Here is a 24,088-nt window from a genome sequence, read left to right as displayed (position 1 = left end):
AATACCAAACACTTCTTACCACCTCCACTTCTGGTCCAAGCAACCACCATCTGACTCCCAGATTACTGAAATTGCCTCCTAACTGGTCTCAAGTCTTCCCGTCCTTGCCCTCCCTATAGTTTATTCCCAGCCTACCAGCCAGAATCAGTCTTTCAAAGCATACATCAAAGGCACACGGCTTCTCTGCTTCAAACCCTCCAGTGGCTCCCTGGCTCACGTAGGCTAAAAGCCCTTGTCTTATGGCAATCCTTAACTCCTCTTACCTCCTCTGCTCCAGCCATGCTAGCCTCTCTGCTGTTTCTTGACCAAACCAAGCATGCGCCTTCTAGGTCAAGGCCTTTGCGTTTGTTATTCCCTCTGTTAATATCCCCTTGGTTGTCCTCCTTTCAAAGGTCTACTGGAACCACCTTATTGAAGAGTGCTTTCCTGGTAGCTGGGTAGAAAATAACCTCCTCCCTTGTCCTGGAATACCATATCTCCCATAACTTATTGCCATGTGATCTGCTGTATATTTACTTGTTTGTTTATTGTCCATCTCCATCACTAGAATGTAAGTTCTGTTATGGCACGGACTTTGTTTACTGATGGGTATTTAGCACCCACCTAGAGCAGTACCTGGTATATGACTCAATTAATATGTTTCTGTGGAGTTTTTCTTCTTTGGAGTAATGAAATTGTTCTAAATTTCTTTTGTGGTGATGAATGCAAAACACTGTGATTTTACTAAAAGCCATGTCGTGCACACTTTGAATAGATTGTTTGGTATGTGCATCCATCTCAATAAAACTGCTTTAAAAATATATTTCAACTGGGAAACGGACTTGGCCCAGTGGTTAGGGCATCCATCTACCACATGGGAGGTCTGCGGTTCAAACCCCGGGCCTCCTTGAACCGTGTGGAGCTGGCCCATGCGCAGTGCTGATGCGCGCAAGGAGTGCCGTGCCACGCAGGGGTGTCCCCCGCGTAGGGGAACCCCAGGCTCAAGGAGTGCGCCCCGTAAGGAGATCCACCCAGCGCGAAAGAAAGTGCAGCCTGCCCAGGAATGGCGCTGCCCACACTTCCTGTGCCGCTGACGACAACAGAAGCGGACAAAGAAACAAGACGCAGCAAATAGACACAGAACAGACAACCAGGGGAGGGGGGGGGATTAAGTAAATAAATCTTCAAAAAAAAAAATATTTCAACTGACTTATTTGAGTCCCCCACTTACTAGGGAATGGGAGACAAAGGTGAGTTCTAAAATGGGGCCTTCTGGGGGAAACGGACTTGGCCCAGTGGTTAGGGTGTCCATCTACCACATGGGAGGTCCGCGGTTCAAACCCCGGGCCTCCTTGACCCGTGTGGAGCTGGCCCATGCGCAGTGCTGATGCGCGCAAGGAGTGCCCTGCCACGCAGGGGTGTCCCCCGCGTAGGGAGCTCCAGCGCAAGGAGTGCACCCCATAAGGAGAGCTGCCCAGCGCGAAAGAAAGTGCAGCCTGCCCAGGAATGGCACCGCCCACACTTCCCCTGCCGCTGATGACAACAGAAGCGGACAAAGAAACAAGACGCAGCAAATAGACACAGAGAACAGAAAACCAGGGGAGGGAGGGAGTTAAATAAATAAATCTTAAAGAAATAAAATAAAATAAAATAAATAAAATAAAATGGGGCCTTCTAAATTATAGCTATAACTGTTCAGGGGTTGTGATTTATACCAAAATTAAAATCACACTTACCAGAATGATGATTTTAAAGTATTTTTTTCAAGCTCAGGGACCATGTCTTACTAATCATTCTATCTCCAGAATCAGGTATATGGTAGGCACTTTATATGTATTTGTTAAAATAAAGGAAGGAAGGAGGACATATTATTGATAAAGTAATATTGTTTAAAATAAATAAAATCAATATGCCCAAACCATATTTTCAAGACTTTAGACTCATATAAGGGCAGGAGTAAATTTTAGCACTGTTGTTCTACACTGGGTGGTTATAAGCTGCATCAAAAGAATAAGTCATATAAATCCAAACTTACCATGTAGAGAATTTCCTGTAATCTTCTACGCAGACTCTATCTTTATTAAATTAGTAATTGATGATAACATTAATTTCCTTCTGCTGTAACAAATTATCACATAGTTGCTTAACAAGGAAAATTTAGTATCTTATTCCAGAAGTCAGAAGTCTCACTGGGCTAAAATCAAGGTGTCAGCAGGGCTGAGTTCCTCCTGGAGGCTCTAGCGGAGAATCCATTTCCCGGCCTTTCCAGCTTCTAGAGCAGGGGTTCATAACCTTTTTGTTCCACGGACCCCTTTGCCAGTCAGGTGAAAACCACAGACCCCTTACTAAGCCCACACTATACTGTGTATTACTTAATAAATACATCACACCCGCATCTAATGTCCCCACAAGAAGAATGTTTCTATGAATTTTGGTTCAAGCTCACAGACTCCTGGTTAAGAACCCCTTTTCTAGAGGCTGCCCACATTCCTTCGCCTACGGGTCCCTCTTCCAGCCTCAAAGCCAGCAATGGCCGGTCAGGTCTTTCCGACACTGCATCACTTGGATGCTGCTTCTGTTGTCCCATCTCTTCTCCATCTCCCTCTTTCCCTCACAAGGGCCTCATGATTCCATTACTCCCAACAAGGGTAATCTCAGAAAATCTCCCCATCTCAAGATCCTTAATTTAGTCACATCTGCAAAGACCCTTTGCCCCGTAAGGTAACACAGGCACAGGTTCACGAGCTGAGTATGGGGACATCTGTGATGGGGGTTGGGCAGGAAAAGGGGACACTGTTCAGCCTCCTACATGTTTCATCAGCCTAAATTGTAAAATCAAAAATATTGCTGAATCTTTTTTCACATTTGCATTTTTAAAAGACCAAAGTACCATATCTTTATTATTTTAAAAGTCACGCATACATTACAAAGTATAGATAATGGTTAGTATGGTGATTGAAAGATTTGACACTGATACAGACTAACTCAGTTCAAATCCTGGCTACAAAATCCACTACAGATGTGACCTTGGGCATATTATTTATTCTGTGTCTCAGTTTCCTCAACTGTGATAATGGAAATAATAATAGCATTTATCTCATAGGATACTTAGGAATTGCTTAAAATTGTGCCTGGCACATAATAAGTACTGAGTAATCAGTAGCTATTCTTAAAAATTTTTTAAGTGAAAATTCTTTCCCTCTCCCTCCTAGCTCCATTCCTCAGAGATAACTACTGTACATATTGTCTTAGTTTCCTTGACTGCTCAAGCAGATACCAAGCAATGGTTATGTCTTTAACAATGGGGACTTACTGGCTTATGGTTTTGAGGCTAGGAGAAGTCCAAATCAAGGGACCATCACGGCGAGGTATTCCTCCTGAAGACTGGTGTTCAGGGGCTGGTTGCCAATGATCCCTGTCCTGGGCTCCTCTGTCACATGGCAATGAACATGGCAGCCTCTCCTGGCCTCTCTCTTCTCTTCTGGGTTCTGTCGATGTTGGCTTCTGGCTGCTCCCTCTGTGGCTTCCTATCTGAATTTCACTCTGCTTATAAAGGAGTAGAGTAAGAGGATTAAGACCCATTCTGAGTTTGGCCACACCTTAACTAAAGTAACTCATCAAATGTCCTACTTACAAAGGGCTCACACCCACAGGAATAGATTAAGTTTATGTATGTTGTTTTATCCAGCCTCATACATGTGAGGCAGGTGCTCAACCACTGAGCCACACCCACTCCTAGATTAAGTTTAAGAAAATGTTTTTCTATGATACATAGCTCCAAACCACCACACATAGTTTCACTGATATTTCAGCTGTTTTTGATGCAAATATAAACATGTGTTTACAAAAATAGGATCACATTTTAACTTTAATTATTTAACTCATTTTTACATTTAATAGGTCATGGACACCCAGGGCGCATGCCTCTATACAATATGAATGTGTTCATGTGGTCATGGGGTGTTACCTCTGTGGGTGGAAACCCACATAATAACCAACAAAATATTAAATTCCCATCCTGGGGAATCATGCTAAATTCTCTAGTAGAGTGGCAAGAATCTCTAGAATACATAGGTAGTGCCTAGCGAAAGAGGACAGACCAATACGCCAGGCCCTTGATATTAATTCTTGTACTTAAGAACCTTATTCTTGTAAAATTGAAACTTAGCCTAGTAATATATATTTCCTAAAAGTTACCTCCTGAAAGCCGCCTTGTTACTCAAATGTGAACTCTCTCTAAGCCAAACTTAGCATATAAGCTCACTGCCTTCCCCCTGGTACGGGACAAGATTCCCAGGGATGGGCCTCCCTGGTACTGAGGAATTATTACCAAGCACCAACTAGTGATATGTTTGGAAAAAGACCTTGACCAAAATGGGAACTATTAAATACAAATGAGTTTTTATGGCTAAGAGATTTCAAATTGAGTTGGCAAGTCATTCCAGAGGTTACACTTGTGCACATCTCAGAGGGATCTCACTGACTGCCACAGTAAACAATGCCTCAGAGGTGCTCCTGTGAGCGTTCTAGAGATATCTGGACATTATAAACAGAGAGATAGCCCCAGGAAATCAGCACTCCATTTGATAGGCCTTACCTTGGAATATATGTTAACCTGTCTCTCCAGTGTGACAGAGTTACTGATTTATAATTTTCCTACACTTGGTTCTTCTGCTCCTTTTATTTGAACCTATAATTAGCACTATACCTGTTAAATATATGCCCCAGAGACTTAAATCTTCAGTCTATTCATATGCCGGGTGAGCCCTGAATTTCAGCAGAGTAGCAGCCAATACCTACTCTCCAGTTCATCGGACTCGACCAGGACAACTAACAAAGTAATGATGATGGACAACACCCATCCCAAAAAACAGAGAGTATCTGCAACTGCAACCAAGACAGTTCCATCCATCTGCCCCATGGCATCTAAGCACCCTCTCAATCAGAAGCAGAGTGGGCATCACCATCCCAAAATGCTCAAGATTGAGCAATGAACAAACATTAGGGAGGAATACAACTATTGACTAAAATAGAACTGGAAGAACTTGTAACATTAATATAAAGACAGTGGTCACCAGAGATTCCAAGGGGAAGGAGAGGGAATAATAGGTGTAACGTGAGGCATTTTGAGACATTGGATTTGTTCTGCAAGATATTACAATGACAGATACAGGCCATTATATATTTTGTCAAAACCTATAAAATTGTGCAGTGCAAAGTGTAAACCATCATGTCAATTACAGACTATGGTGAGTAGCAGTGCTTCAGTATTTGTTCAATTGTAACAAATGTATCACACTAATGAAATATATTATTAATAAAGGAAAATATGAGAGGGGGAGGAGGTGGGGCATATGGGAATCCCCTATAATTTCAATGTAAATGTTATGTAATCTAAAACTTTTTTAAAAATAAAGGAAAAAAATAGGTCATAGACAATTTTCTATTTTAGTCTACATAAAGAAGTACCCTGTTCTTTTCAAAGTTTTTATGTTATTCCATTGTATGAATGTAAAATCCTCAATTGATTTTCACGCTTTTTTTAGTTTTTTGCTATGCTTCCAAAACTTTTAGGTGCCTCCTGGGACATATTTATCATTGCACACTTACATGAGAATATCATTAGCATATATCCCTAGATATGGAATTGTTCGGTCCAAAGATATGGACATCATAAATTCTGATAGATGTATTTTTTTTTGAGGTGTGAATTCTTAGAAATCTTGAATAATTCAAGGTTAACCTGACAAAGGGTGGTGAGTATTTCTGTTAACCAATCCAAGTGCCCCTGCCATGGAATGTAGCAAAAGTACCATTTACCACTCATTTGACCTTTCAGGTTATGCCAACTTTATAATTATCTGGTTCTTGACAAATTTTAAATTGGAGTGATTTATATTATTTCTTCTTGTGTACACAAGATGAGACTTCTTTTTTTTTTTTAAAGAAGGTACTGGTGATTTAACCCAGGACCTTGTACATGGGAAGCAGGTGCTCAACCACTTGAGCCACATCTGCCTCCCCCATTTATATATATATATATATATATGTATTTTTTTTTTTTACAGATTTTATTTATTTCTCTCCCCTTCCCACCTGTTGTCTGCTCTCTGTGTCCATTCACTGTGTGTTCTTTGTCTGCTTGCATTATCAGGTGGCACTGGGAAACTGTGTCTCTTTTTTGTTGTGTCATCTTGCTGCATCAGCTCTCTTTGTGTGCGGTGCCACTCCTGGGTGGGCTGCACTTCTTTCATGCAGGGCGCACACCTTGCACATGGGGCATCCCTATGTGGGGGCGCCCCTGCATGGCACAGCACTCCTGGCACGTGGCAGCACTGCCCGTGGGCCAGCTTACCACATGGGTTGGGAGGCCCTGGGGATCGAACCCTGGACCCTCCATATGGTAGATGGACACTTTATCAGTTGCTTCTCCCCTTTATATTTTGATATCACAGTATTTCAATTTTGAGTAGTTCAAAATTTACATAAAATGTCAGACACCGCTATTTTCACAAATTGCATCCAAAGAAACCTGCCATATTAATTATACTCCATCCAACAGGATATTGGAGTTTTCTTACACCTTTGCCATCACTAATTAAATATTGCTACTCTTTTTAATTTTTTCCTATCGGATGATGAAAATAGTATGGTGTTTAATTAGCATTTTCCTGGCAACTAGTGAGTTGAGCATCTGGTCATATGCTTAATTGCCATTTGCATTCCTTCTATAATTTGCCTATTTGTATCCTTTAACCATTTGTCTATGAAGTTTGAATTTTTTTTCTAAGACCTTTAAAAATCGGAGGAAATATTTAAGGGTTATTTCTCCAGTTAAATATAGGAATAACCAGAAAACTAACCATTTGGAAATTTTTTAAAAACGAACAATTTCGTTTAAGGCAAATTTTTTCCCACATAAACTCACTTGAAAGTGCTAATTCATGGGTGAGGTTATATCCAACTTAAAAACAAGGTCTTTTTCGTATGCTCAAATGTTTAGAATTTGTAATAGGTTATAAGTGGTATTTAAGTGTTTAGGCCAATCCTCAAAGGCCTCTATAATTAAACCAAATGATTTCAGCAAACATATTTTCTGAAGCAAATGACTAAGTCCCCCCTCCCCCCACTATTTCTGCACGTAAAAATCTGTGTGGGAGGTATAGAATTGAAAAATCCTTTCCATTTAGATGATGTATGGGGAAAATGGAACTGAATGTTTGAAATGGGGACTGTAGTGGAAAATTTATCATACTAACAATACTGAAATTTTTTTAATTTTTTTATTTTTTATTGACTTTGTAATAATATTACATTAAAAATATATATGTGAGGTCCCATTCAACCCCACCCCCCCACCCCCCCCTCTCCCCCCCCCCAACAACACTCGTTCCCATCATCATGACACATCCATTGGATTTGGTAAGTACATCTTTGGGCACCTCTGCACCTCATATACATTGGTTCACATCATGGCCCATACTCTCCTCTATTCCATCATGTAGGCCCTGTGAGGATTTACAATGTCCGGTGATTACCTCTGAAGCACCATCCAGGGCAGCTCCATGTCCCGAAGACGCCTCCACCTCTCATCTCTTCCTGCCTTTCCCCATACCCTTTGTCCATTATGTCCACTTTTCCCAATCCAATGCCACCTCTTCTATGTGGACACTGGATTGGTTGTGTCCTTTGCACCTTTATGTCAAGAGGAGGCTCAGATTCCACCTGGATGCTGGATGCAATCCTCCCATTTTCAGTTGTAATCACTCTAGGCTCCATGGTGTGGTGGTTGTCCTTCTTCACCTCCATCTTAGCTGAGTGTGGTAAGTCCAATAAATCAGATTGTAGGTGCTGGAGTCTGTTGAGGCTCAGGATCTGGCTATCACATTGTCAGTCCAGAGATTCAAATCCCCTAAATATATCTTAAACCCCAACATTAACTGCACCTCCAGCACATTAGCATGAAAGTCTTATGAAGGGAGATCCCATCTGAGTCCAGATTCATCACACATAAACACCATTTCCAAAGAGGGGCCATCTGCCCTGGTAGTTAACCCCATCGGCCATGACCATAACTCCCATGGGTCTCTTTAGCCCTCAAAGGAACCAATATCTGGGGGTTGTATCTGCTTTATCTGTCTCTCTGACTCTGCTCAGTTGTGCATGAGGGCAAACCTTCTGCCAGCCTCCAGACTCTTTTTTAGAAACTCGTAGCCATATAAACTCATTTCTCCTTTCCATTTCCCCCTTACTTTAGGTCAAACAGCATTTTAAAGTCATGGTATTTTATGTAGACATGGATATTCTGCTGATCCGCATTGAACCTTCCGTATAAGGTCATTTTCCAGTTGCATCATCAGTTGGTAGTTGATAGTGGTCCCTCGTTGCCAGGGAGGCTCATCCCCGGGTGTCATGTCCCACGCTGGGGGGAAGGCATTGCATTTACATGCTGAGTTTGGCTTCGAGACTGGCCACATTTGAGTAACATGAAGGCTGACAGAAGGAAATTCCCAGGCACAAAGTTGCTCTAGGCCTTGTTATTATTTTGGGTTTATCAGCTCACAAGCATAGTCATTAGTATCAGGGGCTCACTGTTGAACCCTCACTCCCTCCCGGTCCCCACCACTGTACCTGGGAGACTGTCGCTGCTCCCCTAGGGACCACGACAGAGCACCACTGGCCAGGAACCCAGTACCCCCCCTACTGTGGTTTTTAATTGTTGCCACTATGAGTATATCCAAACATTACCATGCACCCTGGACATATGTTCTGTACAGCTCCATGTCAGTCATATATCATCTGTCATTGGTATCCCATACCAGTATCCCTCCATTGCCATTGTTGAAACACTCTGTGATCCAGAACTCCCCGAAATTTGAAGCCCAATATAATGTCATGGTCCCTTACTAGGGAATGGCATATAGCGATGAGTTTAAAGGATAGATAAAGAACTTGGATAAAGTTAGATAAAGAACTTAGATAAAGAATGTTGACTTGAAAAAATTCCACATCCTATTTTTTTCTTTTTTTTTTTTTTTTTTTTTTTTCCCCCCCCCCCTAATTATTCAGCTTTTCTTCACAGGAGTCCTAGACCACAGCAATGTATATATATAATATACAGCACTCCCACACATCCACCAGAAAACCTTTTCCCTTCCACAGTGATACTCTTACGCCCTATTCATATCATATTTACTTAAAGTGATGTACAGAGTCTGAGACATTAGCTTTCTAACAAGGTGACATCTGTGTTTACATTATGGTGCATACTTTAGGATACACAGTTCTTTACATTTTTAGTTATCCTATGTTTTACATTATGGTTTACATTATCAGTCTGTCATCTCCTATATGTTATGGTGTAATATTACATGTTTTATATCCATCCTTGTGTACTCTCAAGAAACTCCTCTCTTACCCCCCATTTACTTTGGTTCCACACATTTAACGTCCATTTTCCCTTCCACCTTGGTGCCCTCAGTGATAGCCAACCTCCGTTTCCTGAGGAGCCACTTCCAGAGATAGATGGAATAGCGTTCAGGGCCTAACTTGCTCAACTGCCCCAATGCCCTGGGAGCCACCCTTTCTCTCGAGGGATACAGTTCCCTCTATTGGATGGCATTAGTCCTCCCCAGGATGTGGGTCCACCCCCACTCTCACTACTTGGGTTTCTACCCCATGGTGTCACCCACTCTGGCAGAATGAGCATTTAGATATTCCCCAGGAGCCCGTCCTGCATCAGACCCTCCCCTCCGAGCATTCTAAACAGGTAACCCTCTTTATTATATTTTGATATGATTTTCTCGGCATTTTACTCTCCACCAACACCTGACCCTCTCCTGGTTCGTATGCTACCCCTCCCTCCCCCCACTTTTGGGCAACGTTACCCACCCGTCCCTCCCCAGCCACCCTCAAACCCGCAAAGCCCCAAGCAAAGGCAACCCCTTGCCCCCCTTTTATCTCTTCTTTGTGTTCATACTTACCACCATCTCGTCTTAAATTCCACCCCTGCAGACATCGGCTCATATCCTTCCTCCACCCTCCGATTTCCTGCAAGCCTATCGTTCAGTCTCTTGCTATCTAGGGCAGCTTGTTTATTTCATATCATTGAGGTCATGTAGTATTTGTCCTTCAATGTCTGGGTTGCTTCACTCAACATAAGGTTCTCAAGATTCATCCATGTTATCACATGTGTTTGTAGTGTGTTTGTTCTTACAGCCGAGTAGTATTCCATTGTGTGTATATACCACATTTTATTGATCCACTCGTCTGTTGATGGGCATTTGGGTTGATTCCAACTTTTGGCAATAGTGAACAATGCTGCTATGAACATTGGTGTACATATATTGGTTTGTGTTCTTGTTTTCAGTTCTGCTGGGTATATTCCCAGCAGTGGTATTGCTGGGTCATATGGCAAATCTATGGCTAGTTTTTTGAGAAACCGCCATACTGTTCTCCAGAATGGTTGGATCCTTCTGCATTCCCACCAGCAGTGGATGAGTGTTCCCCTTCCTTCACATCCTCTCCAGCACTTGTATTCTTCTGTTTTTTTCATAGCTGCCAATCTTATGGGTGTAAGATGGTATCTCATTGTGGTTTTGATTTGCATTTCCCTGATAGCTAGAGATTTGGAACATTTTTTCATGTGCTTTCTTGCCATTTGTATTTCTTCTTCGGAGAAGTGTCTGTTTAAGTCTTTTTCCCATTTTTTAAATGGATTGTTTATCTTTTTATTTTCAAGATGTAGGAGTTCTTTATATATGCAAGTTATAAGTTTCTTATCAGATATATGATTGCCAAATATTTTCTCCCACTGTGTGGGCTCCCTTTTTACTTTCTTGACAAACTCCTTTGAGGTGCAGAAGGCTTTAATTTTGAGGAAGTCCCATTTATCTATTAGTTCTTTTGCTGCTCGTGCTTTTGGTGAGATATTCATAAATCCATTACCTATTACAAGGTCCTGTAGATGTTTCCCTATACTGCTTTCTAAGGTTTTTATGGTCTTGGCTCTTATATTTAGGTCTTTGATCCATCTTGAGTTGATCTTTGTATAAGGTGTGAGATGGTAATCCTCTTTCATTCTTCTACATATGGCTATCCAGTTCTCCAGACACCATTTGTTGAATAGGCCACTCTCTCCCAGTTGAGAGGGTTTGGTGGCTTTATCGAATATTATGTGGTTGTATATGTGAGGTTCTATATCAGAGCTTTCAATTCGATTCCATTGGTCTATATGTCTCTCCTTATGCCAATACCATGCTGTTTTCACCACCGTAGCTTTATAGTATGTTTTGAAGTCAGGTAGTGTGATTCCTCCAATTTCGTTTTTCTTTTTCAGTATGTCTTTGGCTATTCGGGGTCTCTTTCCTTTCCAAATAAATTTCATAGTTAGTTTTTCTAGTTCCTTAAAGAAGGCTGCATTGATTTTTATTGGGATTGCATTGAATGTGTAGATCAATTTTGGTAGGATAGACATCTTAATAATGTTCAGTCTTCCTATCCATGAACAAGGAATAGTCTTCCATTTATTTAGGTCTTCTTTGATTTCCTTGAACAATCTTGTATAGTTCTCAGTGTATAAGTTCTTTACCTCTTTAGTTAAATTTATTCCTAAGTATTTGATTTTTTTATTTACTATTGTGAATGGTATTTGTTTCTTGATTTCCTCCTGATCTTGCTCATTATTGGTGTACAGAAATGCTACTGATTTTTGCGCATTGATCTTATAACCTGCGACTTTACTAAACTCATTTATGAGTTCTAGAATCTTCGTTGTAGATCTCTCAGGGTTTTCTATGTATAGGATCATGTCATCTGCAAATAATGAAATTTTGACTTCTTCCTTTCCAATTTGAATGCCTTTTATTTCTGGTTCTTGCCTCAGTGCTCGAGCAAGTACTTCTAAGACAATGTTAAATAGGAGCGGCGACAGTGGGCATCCTTGTCTTGTTCCTGAGTTTAGAGGGAAGGAGTCTAGGATTTCTCCATTGTAAACAATATTGGCTTTAGGTTTTTCATATATACTCTTTATCATGTTCAAAAAATTTCCTTGTATTCCAATCACTTGGAGTGTTTTTATCAAGAAAGGGTGCTGTATTTTGTCAAATGCTTTTTCTGCATCAATAGATATAATCATGTGATTTTTTTCCTTCAATCTGTTTATATGGTGTATTACGTTGATTGATTTTCTTATGTTGAACCATCCTTGCATACCTGGGATGAATCCCACTTGGTCGTGGTGTATAATTCGTTTAATGTGTTGTTGAATACGATTAGCAAGTATTTTGTTAAGTATTTTTGCGTCTAGGTTCATTAGAGAAATTGGTCTGTAATTTTCCTTTCTTGTGATGTCTTTGTTTGGCTTTGGTACTAGGGTAATGTTGGCATCATAGAAGGAGTTGGGTAATGTTCTTTCTGTTTCGATGGTTTGGAATAGTTTCAGCAGGATTGGTGTCAGTTCTTTCCGGAATGTTTTATAGAATTCACCTGTGAAGCCATCTGGCCCTGGGCTCTTCTTAGTTGGGAGATTTTTAATAACTGATTCTATCTCTCTGCTTGTGATTGGTTTGTTAAGATCATCACTTTCTTCTTTTGTCAATATGGGCTGTTTATGTGTTTCTAGGAATTTGTCCATTTCCTCTAGATTGTCATTTTTGTTGGAATATAGTTTTTCAAAATATCCTCTTATGATAGTCTTTATTTCTGTGGGGTCAGTGGTGATATCGCCTTTCTCATTTCTTATTTTGTGTATTTGCATCTTCTCTCTTTTTTTCTTCTAACAATACTGAAATTTTGTGCTGAGTTCTAGCTCCTAGAAATATTGGTATACCATGAATCAGAAAGTGGGAAAAACGGGTCCTTAACTTAACTTTTCCCCAAAGTTGAGCCAACTCCATGCCATGGATCCATAATCCATCTTCTCTAGGTCATGTATGTCTTCAGGCCTATATCCCTACCTTGAACCTGGGACCCCACTCCCTGATCTCCACCCAGCACCTCGTAGTCCACTTCTCTCCTCCTCTCTGCCCTTGCCTTCAACCTGGCTCTCTACAGAGTTTCTGGGGACCCTGGGGTGGGTTCTGCAGTGGAGGGTGAGGGAAGAGGACTGGGAGGTAGTGTGGGTGCCAGGCTCTGAGCTACAGAGCAGGGAAGGAAATTCTGAGGAAGACTCTTGCACTGTAACATTTTTTATTAACTAGTTTTTAAATTTAAGAAATGAATAAATGCCCAGAGTTAGACCAAAAAATTTAGCTTGAAAAGGTTTTAGCATGTAAGTCTCCCCCTGACCCCAGGCTCCCAATTCCAGCAACAGCCCTTGTTACTAGGCCCTTATATATCCTTCTGAGATGGTCTTTGCATCTATACAAGAATGTCATATAAAAAAGAAGCATCATCTACCTCTGTAAAAATTCAAAATATTTTGAACCAATAGAGAAGAACAGAAAATAATATGACAGGTACCCAATATTACTAACAGCAGATGTTAACATTCGTCACATTTACTTCATTTTATCTGCCTCGTCCTCTCTTTTGGAGTAGATGTTCACAGGACCTCCACTTTCTTTTGATGTCTGTAGGATCGCTAATGCTAACGCTATCCTCGTTCTCACTACTTCGTAATGGCAATTTATATTTTCCCCCTTTTTTATCTTTGACCAGTCTTGCTAGAGAAGGGGTCTTCACCAGGACCCCTTGGGGTCTGTGGGAAGATTTCAGGGGGTCCGTGAGCTTGAATTGAAAAAAATCCACTTATTTATTTCCTCTGACCTCCAATATTCAGTGTCATTGAACTGTCTTCCAGTACATTCTGAGAAGGGGTCCATGGTCTTCACCTGACTGGCAGAGGGGTCCTTGGAACAAAAAAAGATTAAGAATCCCTGAGGTTTGGTAGTTTTATTAATTGTTTTACAACACTTAGCTTTGTTGATTTTCTCTATTTTTAATGTTTCTTTTCATTGATTTATATTCTTACCTTTATTATTTCTTTCATTTCCTTATACAACTTTCCTTAGATTTTCTTTGTTGTTCTTTTCCTGGCTTCTTGAGATGAAAGTTTAAAATCATTGATTTTCAGGCTTTCTTTATTTTTCTTTTCTTCCTACATTTTCTCTAAGCACTGCTTTTGATAAGTTATGTTTTTATTCTCATTCAGTTTAAAATATTTTCTAATTTCCATTTTGAGTTCTTCTTTGACCCATAAATAATTTGGAAACAGATTATTTAATTTCCAGGTAGTTAGGGATTTTTCAGTTACTGTTTTTGCTCTTGATTTCTAGCTCAATTACCTATGGTCAGAGAATCTATTTTTTTTAATGGTTTTGATTTGTACGTCATTCTCAGGGCTATAGGAATTTTCTGTTGATCATTCCAGTTTTCGTACACATGCTGCTGAAGTGAGCACTACATTTACTTAATATCTTTTAAAAACAATTGAAAATATTACAAATATAGTCACATTTCTACCCCTTCATCTGTCTATTTCCCCTCCATTCTTTTCCATGACCCTGAAGTTGGTGAATAGCATTTCCGGGCATATTTTATGATATATAATTACAAATCCAAACTATACTATTTTTGTATGTTTAAAAATTTTAGATAAATGGTATCATATTTTTATAACCTTTTGCAATTTTACTTTCTCTTATCATCTAACATGTTTTTGAGATGTAGCCATGTTGATATATGTGGATCTAGTTCATTCATTTCAGTGTCTTGTATTATAGCATTCTATTGCATGATAAACCATAGTTAATTCAATCATTTCCCCACTTAAGGTTGTTGGCTGTTTCCTTTTTTGTTGTTATTATGACAATATACCTTCTTTGTTTATCCTTGTACCATATGTGAGAGTTTCTCTAGTTGGACATGTGGAAGTGGGTTTGTTGAGCTGTAGGGTATGTGCAGCTTCAGCTTTACTAGGTATTGACACTCTGCTTTCCAAATGGGTTACATCAATTTATACTCCCATCAGGATTTTATGAGAGATCCAGTTTTCCCACATTCTCACCAATATTTAGTATAATCCGACATAATAATTTTTCCCAAACTGTGTGTAAATTCTCTGATTTTTAATGAGATTTAATAGCTTTTCTTACATTTATTAACCATCTGGGTTTTCCCTTCTAAGAATGGCTAATTCATCTTCTTTGCCAATTTTTCTATTTGATTATTTGTCTTTTAAAAATTGATTTGTGGAATTTTTTATATAGAGATTTAAAATTTAGGGAAGCGGATGTGGCTCAAGTGATAAGGCCTCTGCCTACGGTATGGGAAAACAGTAGCATCCCTGAGAAGGGGGAGGGGGAGGAGGGGGGAAATGTAATCCTTTGGATTTGTTATATGTGCTACAGATGTTTCACCAAGTCTTGGCTTAATTTTTCACTTTCTCCGTCCAGAAGAAGTTTGCAGTTTTAGTGTAGCCAAATTTGTCAGCCTTTTGTGGCTTGTACTTTTCTGCTTTAAGAAATCTTTCCCTACCCTGATTTCTTAAGGATATACTCCTATGTTTAATTCTAAGTGTTATGTGGTTTGTTTTCACATTTAGATATGTAATCTTTCTCAGATTTATTTGGGGGTATGAGATGAAAGGTTATAATTTTTTTTCTATAGTGTTACCAGCATCCTTTATGTGATAGTTTAGTTTTTCCACACTGTTTTGTAATCTCATCTTTTACATATTCCAGGTTCCAACCTATACCTAAGTCATTCTCAGGGCCGTTTTGTTCCACTGCTCTGTTTGTCTTACACCAATACTACACTGCCTTGATTATAATTTTTAAGGTAAGTTTTCTTACCTGTTCCTTTGAATTAATTCCTCTTCCTCCTCCTCCTATTCTTTATAAAGGTGATTGATTGTTGGCTTTTTCCTCTGCATGTGAGTTTTAGAATCAGCTGGTAAGTTTCTGTTAAAAAAACAAAACCTGTTGATATTTCCATTGAGATTGGTTTGAATCTCTAGATTTCTGGGGCAGGAGGATAATTGTCATACTTTGATATTGAGTTTCCCCAACATGAGTATGGTATATTTCTCCAATTATCTGGTCTTCTTTTATGTATTTTGATAAAGTTTAATGTTTTAAAAGTCTTATGTATCCTTCATTAAAATTATCTCCAATCACCTTATAATTCTTTCCGTGAATGGATCTTTTTTAAAAATAATTTTATTTTTAATTTTTGAAAATGTAAAACATCCATACGTTTCCAAAGTGGAAATTGTAAAATGATGTACATTCAGAGGCTTACTTCCAGCCCTGTCTGCTTTACTCTTTCCTTCCCTTGCCTTATAGGTAACCACTTTTATTTGGTTTTTATTTATCTTTCCCGTGTTTCTTTCTACAGATATAAACAAATTTATATATATAGATATTGAATATATTCATCTATTGGAACCCCCATTCCCACCCTTCTTATTCAAATGGTAGCATACTACTTTTTTCACCAATGTATTCTGGAGATCACGTCATATCTGTGAAAAGCCTCTTCATTTTCTTTTACAGCTGCATTGTAATTCTTTGTGTCCATGTACAGAATCTGAATGATAAAACCTTGTGTTCTTTCCAATCTCGTGGTATTACCAATAATGTCAAAGTGAATAACCTTGTGCATGGGTCATTTCATATTTAGTCAGTAAATATGAGATTACTAGGGCAGAAGATAAAGGCATATTAAATCATAATTTTGAATCATTTGTTACTGGTAGATGGAAAAATGATATTGATCTTTTTTCTGTAGCACTTCTTGGCTTTTGTATGTTGATAGTCAAATCATCTCAGTAATGACAGTTTTTCTTTGTGTTCTAGCCCTGATACCTTTTATATCTTCCTTTTTCCCCCTTTCTTTGTCCTCCAAAACAATATTGATAGTGGACATTTTGGTCTTTTTCCTATAGCATCATGGTTAGGAGGATTCACTCTGGAACCAAACTTCTGATTTCTTTCATCATCTCCATCGTTTATTTTCTATTTTATTAATTTCTGCTCTTCATTATTTTCTTCCTTCTAATTTGGGAGGGCAATCAATTTTTATATTTGGATGCATAACTCATTAATACTTGGTCTTTGTTTTTCTTTTACTATCATATACAAAAAGGAATAACATTCTAACAACCACTGCATCTATACAATTTGTTATGTAGAATTTTTATTGACACATATTAGTAAATATGTAAATACAGTAATACATTAGTAATATGCCAGTATTTACTAATTTCATCTATGATAGCTTCTTTGACACATGAATTATTCAGAAGAGTATTTAAAATTTCCAAATGCTTGGGGTTATTCTATTTTTGTTATTGATTTCTAAATGTATTGCATTGTAATCTGAGGACCAGGTCTCTTTGATATCAGCTTGAGTGTGGGCCTAGTTCATGGTCAGATTTTATAAATATTCCATGTGAACCTGAAATGAATTGAAAATAATTCTCCTAATTGTTAGGTGCAGCAGTCTTTTTATGTGCATTGAATAAATCTTATCCATAGTGTTAGTCAAATATTCTGTATTTTCACTATTTTTTTCTCTTTGGTATACTAAGTATTAATAGAGATGCCATAAAATCCCCCAGTGTGATGGAGGGTTTATCATTTTTTCATCAAAAATCTATCAGTGTTTGCTCTGTGTATTCTGAGAATATTTTGTCTGTTATTAATATAATTATACCAGTTTTCTTTTGGTTTGTATTTTACTGGTCTTTTTCTATTGTATCTTTTACTTTTCCATATCATCATTTTTGAAGTGTCTCTTATAAATAGCATATAACCAGAATTATACATGTGTGTTGTGCGTGTGTGCATGTGTATATGTGTGTTATTTGAGTCTTTTTTTTTTTGAAGATTTTTTTTTAAATTCCTCTCCCCTTCCTGCCTCCTCTCCCAGTTGTCTGCTCTCTGTGTCCATTCACTGTGTGTTCTTCTGTGTCCTCTTGTATTCTTGTCAGTGGCACCAGGAATCTGTACCTCCTTTTGTTGCATCATCTTGCTGCGTCAGCTCTCCATGTGTGCGGCACCACTCCTGGCACCACTTGTGTTGTGTGGCTCTCCTTATGAGGAGCACTCCTTATGCATGGGACTCCCCTATGCAGGGGACAGCCCTGCCTGGCACGGCACTCCTTGCACGCATCAGCACTGCATGTGGGCCAACTCATCACACAGGTCAGGAGGCCCTGGGTTTGAACTCTGGCCCTCCCATGTGGTAGGCGGACACTCTATCATCAATTGAGCCAAATCCGCTTCCCTATTTGAGAGTCTTTTACCTGGCATGAATAGTTCATCTACATTTATTGGGTTACTAATATGTTTGTCATTGATATCATCTTGTTTTGTGTTTTCATCTTACCATGTTTTTTCTTAGCTTTTTTTGTTTTGTTTCCATTTCCTGCTGTCTCAATCTCTGGAGGCTGCCTTAGCTAAGATACCACAACATGATGGCTTAAAATAACACATTTATTGTCTCACAGTTCTGGAGGCTAGAAGTCCAAAATCAAGATGTTGGAGAGGCCCTGCTCCCTCTGAAGTTCATGGGGAAGAAGCTGTTTCGTGACTCTCTCCTGGCTTCTGGTGGAAGCTGGCAGTTGTAGGCATTCCTTGGTTTGTGGTAGCAGAATTCCAGTCTCTGCCTCTGTCACCACATGGCCATCTTCTCCCCTGGATCTGCTGCGTTGCCAGATTTCCCTGTTATAAGGACACCAGTCCTCCTGGACCAGGGCCCATCCTCATCCGGCTTGGCCTCATTTTAACTAATCACATCCTCAAAGACAATGAAAGTCACATTCACTGGACTTGGGGTTAGGATTTGAACATGTGTTTTGGGGGACACAGTTCAACCATGCACCTTCTTTCTACTGGGTTTTCTTCATCCCATTTTTCCTCTTAAAGTGGAGACAACCCAATAACTGTGTTTCCCTTTGCACCTTGCAGTTGTGGCCTTGTGTCTTATTCCCCAGCTGCTATGACAATACCAAACAGTGGGTTGGCTGAGAACACTGTGAATTTACTATCTTGGGGTTTCAGAGGTGGGAAGGCTCGCTTCCTCCTGGGGTTGGTAGCATTCTGGCTGTCTGCCCTTCCTGGGTCCCTTGCCTTCCCATTACTTGGCGAGGTCCTCTCCTTTCTCTTTTGGGTTCCCACCAGCTTCCTGCCTCTGGCTCCTCCCTAGAGGAGGTTTTCTCTTAAAAGGCTTCCAGTAATAGGATCAGGACCCATCTTGGTTCAGTTGGCCACACCTTCACTAAAAATCACATCTTCAGAAGGCCCTATTTACAGTGGGTTCTCACCCGCTGGAATGAGATTAAGATCAAGAACGTGATTTCTTTCTGGACTACATCATTCAGTCCACCACATCATGTGATCCAGTTTTACTCAGTAAGATGTGCGTGGAAGCTGTTGCACAGAACGTCTCAGAAAGTGCCTCCAGTTGGGGGCAGACTCAGCTGCCATGCATGACTTCCGCATTACCTACTGCCACATGGTTGTGATGCCTGGGAAGCAGGAACCATCATCCTAAGAAGGTAAACAGAAAGAAGGACCCTGTGACATTCACGACCATGTGGGCCTAGTGCACCAGACTGGCACTGCCTGCCTCCAAAAGACCTTTTGGGCTAACCCACCCAAAACTGGATCTGCTGTTTTGTTCAGCTGTCAATCAATCTCCAGCTGATTTACAGATCAGCTATTCTGGAGGTTGTCCTTCTATTTTTTTTTTTTTCTTTTTCTTTTTCTTTTGTGGTGTCCCTTAAAATTTTAACAAGTTCAGTTTAATTTGGCTTACAAAAGTCCAACATTTGTCAGTATTTCTATCCTCCTCTTGAACATCAAGGGCCTTAGAACATCACATTCTAAATATCTACCTTCTACCTTTTTATATGTCATTTTTGAGCAGTGTTTTGACTTGCCTTGTTTTAACTCCTCCTCCAAAATATGCTATTTAAACCTGTTTCATACCACAGTCGTTGTTTAGATTTGCCCGTGTTTGCCATTTCTTTGTTCATCATTGCTTCTGGAATTCTAGTCCTTCTGTTTCCTCTCAAGGTATATCATCATCATCAGTAGCAGTAGTTCAAAATCTCGTCATGTTGTGGAGCAGGTGTATCAGTGGTTGAGCGCTTGCTTCACATGAGCAAGGCCCCAGGTTCATTCCCTAGTACCTCCAAAAAAAAACATCTCGTCATGCAAATCAGGTCCATGTATGGAGAGGTCCTGTCCTAAGTACAGCTCTTCAAGGCCAGTTCCTCTCGATATGAAGGCTGGGAGTTAAAGAGACGATTTTTCAGCCCCTCCCCACCCAGGATATAATGGTAGGACAGGCATGGGATAATCACTGTAGACGCTGCTCTTTAAGAAAGGGGTAGGGTACCCCCCCCCCCGGGGGTTCACTAGTCCATAGAACTTCTGAAATTCAGGAGGTTAGCAGTTCTTGATTAGGATGCAAGGCCTGGCACTGGTTCTTCATGGATCTTGGCTTCACCTCTAGGCCTTGGTTCCACCTTTTCCACAGAAGGTAGCCCATGTTTGCAGCTGCCCAGTTTTCTCAGCCTGCTTCCTGCTCACAGAAGCTCAGGGATTCAAAGTCTTCTTTTACTTTTGTAATACCGCTGACCCTTTTGGTTCAACCTCTCTGGCAGTGTTTCTGCCACTATAATTCTCTTAAAAACTTGGTGGTTAGGTGTTATTCTTTTTGGGATTCAATCCATTAGACAAAACCACACCTGTGAATCCTTGAGATAAGCCTTCTCTACCTTTGGCTACTTCCTTAACTACTGAATGGCAACCCCCTTATATGGCAGAAGCCCTAATGTTTGACTGGTATTTAACATTGGTTCTCAGAATTTTACAGCCACACTCTCAGCTCCATCTTTAGACCAGCTTACCCTGAGAGTGCCCTGGAGCTGACCTTTGCCTGGGAGCTGTTTCTTAATTTTTAGCCCTGTTTGCCCTCGAAGAGGCTGAGAATGTTCAAAATCAGCAGCCGATCCTAGTAAGTTATCCAAAGGTATAAGGCAGAAGCCCCCGTGTCTTTCAGGGCCTAGCCTTGGAGAATCATTTCTGCAATATCCTGATGGTTACGCAGGCCATCCCATTCCGTGTGGGATGGGACCACTCAGAGCTGTAAAACCAGGAGCTGAGAATCAACTGAACCATCTTAGAGGGTGATTGTCACATAACCCAACATGAAACTGATGACGTTATTTAAAATAGAATTCATTGTAATGTTTTTTCTTATTTCACAAGAAATAAATGTTATATTTAAAAAAACATGAACAAGCAAAACATTTTTTTCCTTAATACTCCAATTCCCATATATTTTGAAACCATCACATTTTACACCGAGGTATATTTGCCTTTCTGTAACTTTTATATTTTAAAGAATTTGTTAGTAGAAACTTCCTAAACACATCTGAGTAGGCTTTGAGCATGTTTTCTTGATATTTTTAAGTGTTCAAATTTGTTATCTCCGATTACATTATATTAAAGGCATTTTTATTTTTATAGACTAACATTGATTTTTCTCTTTATTCTGCTGATGAGCTGGCTTGGTGGTGGAGGACACTTCCGTAATACCTACCCTTTAAGGCTGAGTTTTGGCAGGGATATTTCCCCCCCCCAAAGACAGTCCTTGGATTTGTAGAGGTGCTTGAATAGCAGGCACTTGGAATAGCAGGCAATGTAAACCCTTAATACCTCTTGAAAGCTGGGCTAACCAGTTTGAGGGAGAAATTCTATATGACTGACCCTTCCAAGCTAGCACAATTAAGGCTTTTACGTAAACACAGCCTATGCTTTTCCTCTCTTCTGAAATCCAAGAGCTCAAGCTCTAGGATCACAGTTGAGCCTGTTTCTGTGGCGAACCCACTGCTCTTGACAGCTCCATCCCTTTTGCTCCAGAAAGGATGTTCCAGAATGAGGAAGGAAGGTAGTTTCTGAAACTTGGACAATTAGTCCATGATGAAATGCAGAGAGTGAACCCTCTCTCTTTCAAGAGTGGTTCTCTGGAAGGGCTAGCTAGGGGGCTGCTTTTATAGTGAGAGGGGATAAAATAAGTGTCAAGAAACCAAGAGTGCCCAGCTTTGGGACCACTGGCATGCACAGGCCTCAGTTTGTCTTCCTCTCTCTTAAAAGGAGGCATCCCACCCTCCTTTCCTTCCTTCCTCCCTTCCCTCCCTCCCCTCCCTCCCTTCTTTCCTTCCTTCCTCTCTCTTTTATTTTTTCTCTTTCTTTCGTCTTTAAGATTTAAAGGAATTATACCAGTATTACAAGTTTATTGCTGAAAGACTGGAAAATATAGCTAAGCAAAAGTAAGGAAATAAAAGTCACCACCCAAGTTTAACCACTGTTAAAATTTGAATGTGTATCAAACATTCAAATATGTTTTCCCACTTACTATTTCTTGGTTATATAGGGAGCTGGGAGAAAACCCTGCCTCCTTTGTATTTCTTCCTACATTGACCATGTTTAAGTAGGACATGATATTGGCTGATTCTTTGTGAACTGTTTGCTAATTTGGTATGAAAAAATATTAGGCACCAGTTAAAACAATTTACATAAAATTATCTATTTTCCTCTTTACCTCTGTCTTTTTTTCTATTGTGTAAAGATAGGGATGAAAGTCAGATAGAGAAATAGCATGTGAAAAACAAGAAAAAAAAATCAACTAAAATTAAGAGATATTATGTGTTTCAGAACAATTTGAGGGAGCAAGGGATGGTAGAAAAACCCCATAGACAGCCTCTTTTCCCTCCACTAGTGTGTGCTGTCCACTTGGGGAAGCGCTGAGGACTGATGATGTTGAGACTGCTTAAGTCAGAAGTAAAGACTGGTGCTTGGGGTTGATAAGATCAAGGGGATGTGTCAACTGCTCTGTTAATCAGCAGATGTCCCTAAAAGGCTCTAAAGTCAGGGCAGGGGTGGTGGTTGGAAACAAATGTTTCAAAAATGCTTGCCATTGATCCCAAAGGCAGCTTTGGGAAAGTAGGAAAGACTCAGCATAATCTAACACCACTCCTGGCATGGGGAGCCCAAAGCATTTGTCCTGTTGATTATTATAGTTTATATCATAACCATGCACATGATAACCATGTTGGTTTGTTGGTCTCTTTGAATTACAGTTCAAGTCGCCCTAGTATTTGGTGCCAAGATATTAGACTATGTCTTCAATTTGTGCAAAGGTAAATTTGACTTCCTTGAACGGCTCTCAGACAAATTGCTCCTGAGTATCATTTCTTATCTGGACCTTGAGGATATTGCCAGGCTTTCTCAAACATCGCACAGATTTGCAAAGGTAACAAACAGTTGATGATTTCGTGTCATTTAAGTAGGATTTTCCATGTGCTTTTTCAAAGTCATGAAAAAAATACAGCAGTGATTTATTATTTCTATTTATTTCAGCAGTCATTTGTTGAGTATTTACTCTTTAATGAGCACTGCCCTAGGCACAAAGATGAAAAGATATCATTTCCCTCTTCAAGGAACTTAAAGTCTAGTAGGGGAGATCCATACATATGCAAATAATTTCAATGTAGGGTAATCAATTCAACAAGGGATGTTTATGCAAGTACAAAGACAGTACAGAGTGATTTCTTCTGCCTGGCTTCAGAGAAGTGTGTTACTTTTTGAGAGGTGAGATATATAATGTATTAGAGTAACATCCATTTATAAAAGAAAACACAACATTTTTAAAGGTGATTCAAATCAGAATTTTGTCTAAAAAGTCAACATTCTTCACAATGATGCAAGAAAATGTCTGGACTTTTTACATATTACTCTTGTTATATAATCCTTGTTATTTAATAGATCACTTTTGTTTATAGAGACATAGATATCTCTACTTGACTTTTCCCCCTAAAAGTAGAGGTATAGAAACAGCTGTTCTGAGTAATCATTGCATCTGCAAAATGTATGAAAGTTGAGATTTTGTGCTCGTTGCTGATTAATCACACTTGAGATGAAGGAAGAAAAGTAAATCACATATACTAGTGGGAATCTTTTAAAAGCTTCTGCCAGTGCCTGGATTTGCTCCTGAATGTACATGAGAAGAGTAGATGGGAAACAGGAGCTACTGCAGTTGCCTTAGGGGATTTATTCCTTACATTGAACAACTGTCTTCTCTCCAAGTTCTA

The 24,088-nt window shown here is 39.7% G+C and overlaps 1 protein-coding gene across 3 annotated transcripts in view; it reads left to right on the top strand.

Annotated features, from left to right (window-relative positions):
• Window positions 1-24,088, top strand: part of FBXO36 (F-box protein 36) — a 96,246-nt gene that overhangs the window by 56,254 nt on the left and 15,904 nt on the right. For all 3 annotated transcript variants that reach the window (XM_058299980.2, XM_058299981.2, XM_058299982.2), the window contains one exon: window positions 23,078-23,250. In XM_058299980.2, coding sequence (XP_058155963.1) covers window positions 23,078-23,250 — 173 coding nt within the window. The remainder of the gene's footprint in view (window positions 1-23,077; window positions 23,251-24,088) is intronic.

This window comes from Dasypus novemcinctus, chromosome 7 (genome assembly GCF_030445035.2).
Source record: "Dasypus novemcinctus isolate mDasNov1 chromosome 7, mDasNov1.1.hap2, whole genome shotgun sequence".
Lineage (NCBI taxonomy): Eukaryota > Metazoa > Chordata > Mammalia > Cingulata > Dasypodidae > Dasypus > Dasypus novemcinctus.
Note: the sequence above shows the minus strand (reverse complement) of the source record. Positions and strands in the feature narration are given on the sequence as shown.